Source organism: Ailuropoda melanoleuca, unplaced genomic scaffold (assembly GCF_002007445.2).
Source record: "Ailuropoda melanoleuca isolate Jingjing unplaced genomic scaffold, ASM200744v2 unplaced-scaffold17153, whole genome shotgun sequence".
Taxonomy (NCBI): Eukaryota; Metazoa; Chordata; class Mammalia; order Carnivora; family Ursidae; genus Ailuropoda; species Ailuropoda melanoleuca.
In genome coordinates this window covers 1-1,369 of record NW_023186230.1, presented here as the reverse complement: position 1 = coordinate 1,369, position 1,369 = coordinate 1, and the positions used below count along the sequence as shown (strand labels likewise).

The 1,369-nt window shown below is 63.5% G+C and overlaps 1 protein-coding gene across 1 annotated transcript; it reads right to left on the bottom strand.

The window, feature by feature from the left end:
- Positions 1-32: 32 nt before the first annotated feature.
- LOC117797882 (cyclin-dependent kinase inhibitor 1C-like) lies at positions 33-1,362 on the bottom strand (the record flags this gene model as incomplete). Its single annotated transcript, XM_034650327.1, has 3 exons — positions 1,219-1,362; positions 621-801; positions 33-358 (listed from the first exon to the last, which is right to left on the bottom strand). Coding segments are annotated over exons 1-3 (642 nt in total), but the record flags the coding sequence as incomplete, so codon positions are not given.
- Between the last annotated feature and the right edge of the window lie 7 nt (positions 1,363-1,369).

Genomic DNA, 1,369 nt, shown 5'->3' with positions numbered 1-1,369 from the left:
GTGGGCTCTGGATGTGGCTCTGGGAGCCCTGCGGGAGCAAGAGTAGGGGCAGGGGTGGGGCTAGGGGCAGGAGCAGGGTCAGATGCAAGAGCAGGGACAAGGTCAGCCGCAGTGGCAGGTGCAGGATCCAGGGCAGGAGCTGGGTCCAGGCCAAGGACAGGAGCACAGGCAGGGGCAGGCTCTCCGTGGGCAGGTTCTCCCGGAATCTCCTCCTGGATGGCTCCGGGCTCTCCGTAGGCAGTTGCCAGGTCACCCACTGGCTCCTGGTCTCCTGCTGAAGTCGCTTCAGGCACCACCCCTCCCCCTGCAGCTGCCCATGAACTTGGAGCCGGCTCTAGTTCCTCAGATGGCAGAGCAGCTGTGAGAAGAGAAAAGCTCACCCTCATGCCTGCCTCTCCTTGTGCCTTTGCAGAGACAGAGCCCAGCACGGGGGCACCCAGAGCAGCTGCACCCAGGAAGGAACCCACACCAGGACGTCTCCCCGACTGCCGTCCACCCACTGGGTGCCGTGAGCCCAGTCCTTGCTCCTGGCCCCACACCAGCTTCCTGGGGCTCCTCCCTGTGGTGCCAGCACTGACCCAACCCCACACACCACATGCACCCAGCCCCAGCCTTCTCACCCTTGTCCTTGTGGACCACAGTCCAGTAATGGACCACCAGGGACAGTGGCCTGGGCGGGGCCAGAGACCTTCCCTGGTGTTCCCCAGCACCTGCACCTGGAGAGCTTTCTGAACTGACTTCCTCCGAGAGGGAGATGGAGGACGTGTCCAGCAGCCTCCTCTGAGTCTCATCCACAGCCTTCTGGAAAGACAGGGACCGGTAGCCGGCCCGAGGGCATCACAGGCCTGCCCTGCCATCCCCACTGTCCTCCTAACCAGTCCCCCTGCTGCTCCCAGATCAGACTCAGACCTGTGTGTGCACAGCCCTGCACCCAGGACAGTGACCCATCCCTGCAGGGCTTGGAATAAACCTTGGGCAGAAGGGCACAGGCCCCCCGCGGACACTGACCCACCCAGCCAGGCTTGACCCTGAGCCTGACCCGCCCACCGGGCATCTGACCCCTCATCAGCCTGCTCCTGCTCAGGGTGGCCCCACCTTGCGTGNCACACACACACACACACACACACACACACACACACACAGAGGGGACCTGGGGCTGCACAGTCAGATCAGAGCATGTGGGGCTGGGCTGGAGGGCTCTGGGCCTCCTGGTGTCACCTTTCGGTCCTTCCTGCCAAATGGCCAGAGGCGTCGGGAAGCCCTGACACAAAGTTCCCAGCAACGGGAAGTGTTTGCAAGGCGTGCTCTCCTCAGCCTGCAGCCTCCGGACTTGGGGATGCAGCACGAAAACATGTTCTTCGTTCGAGGA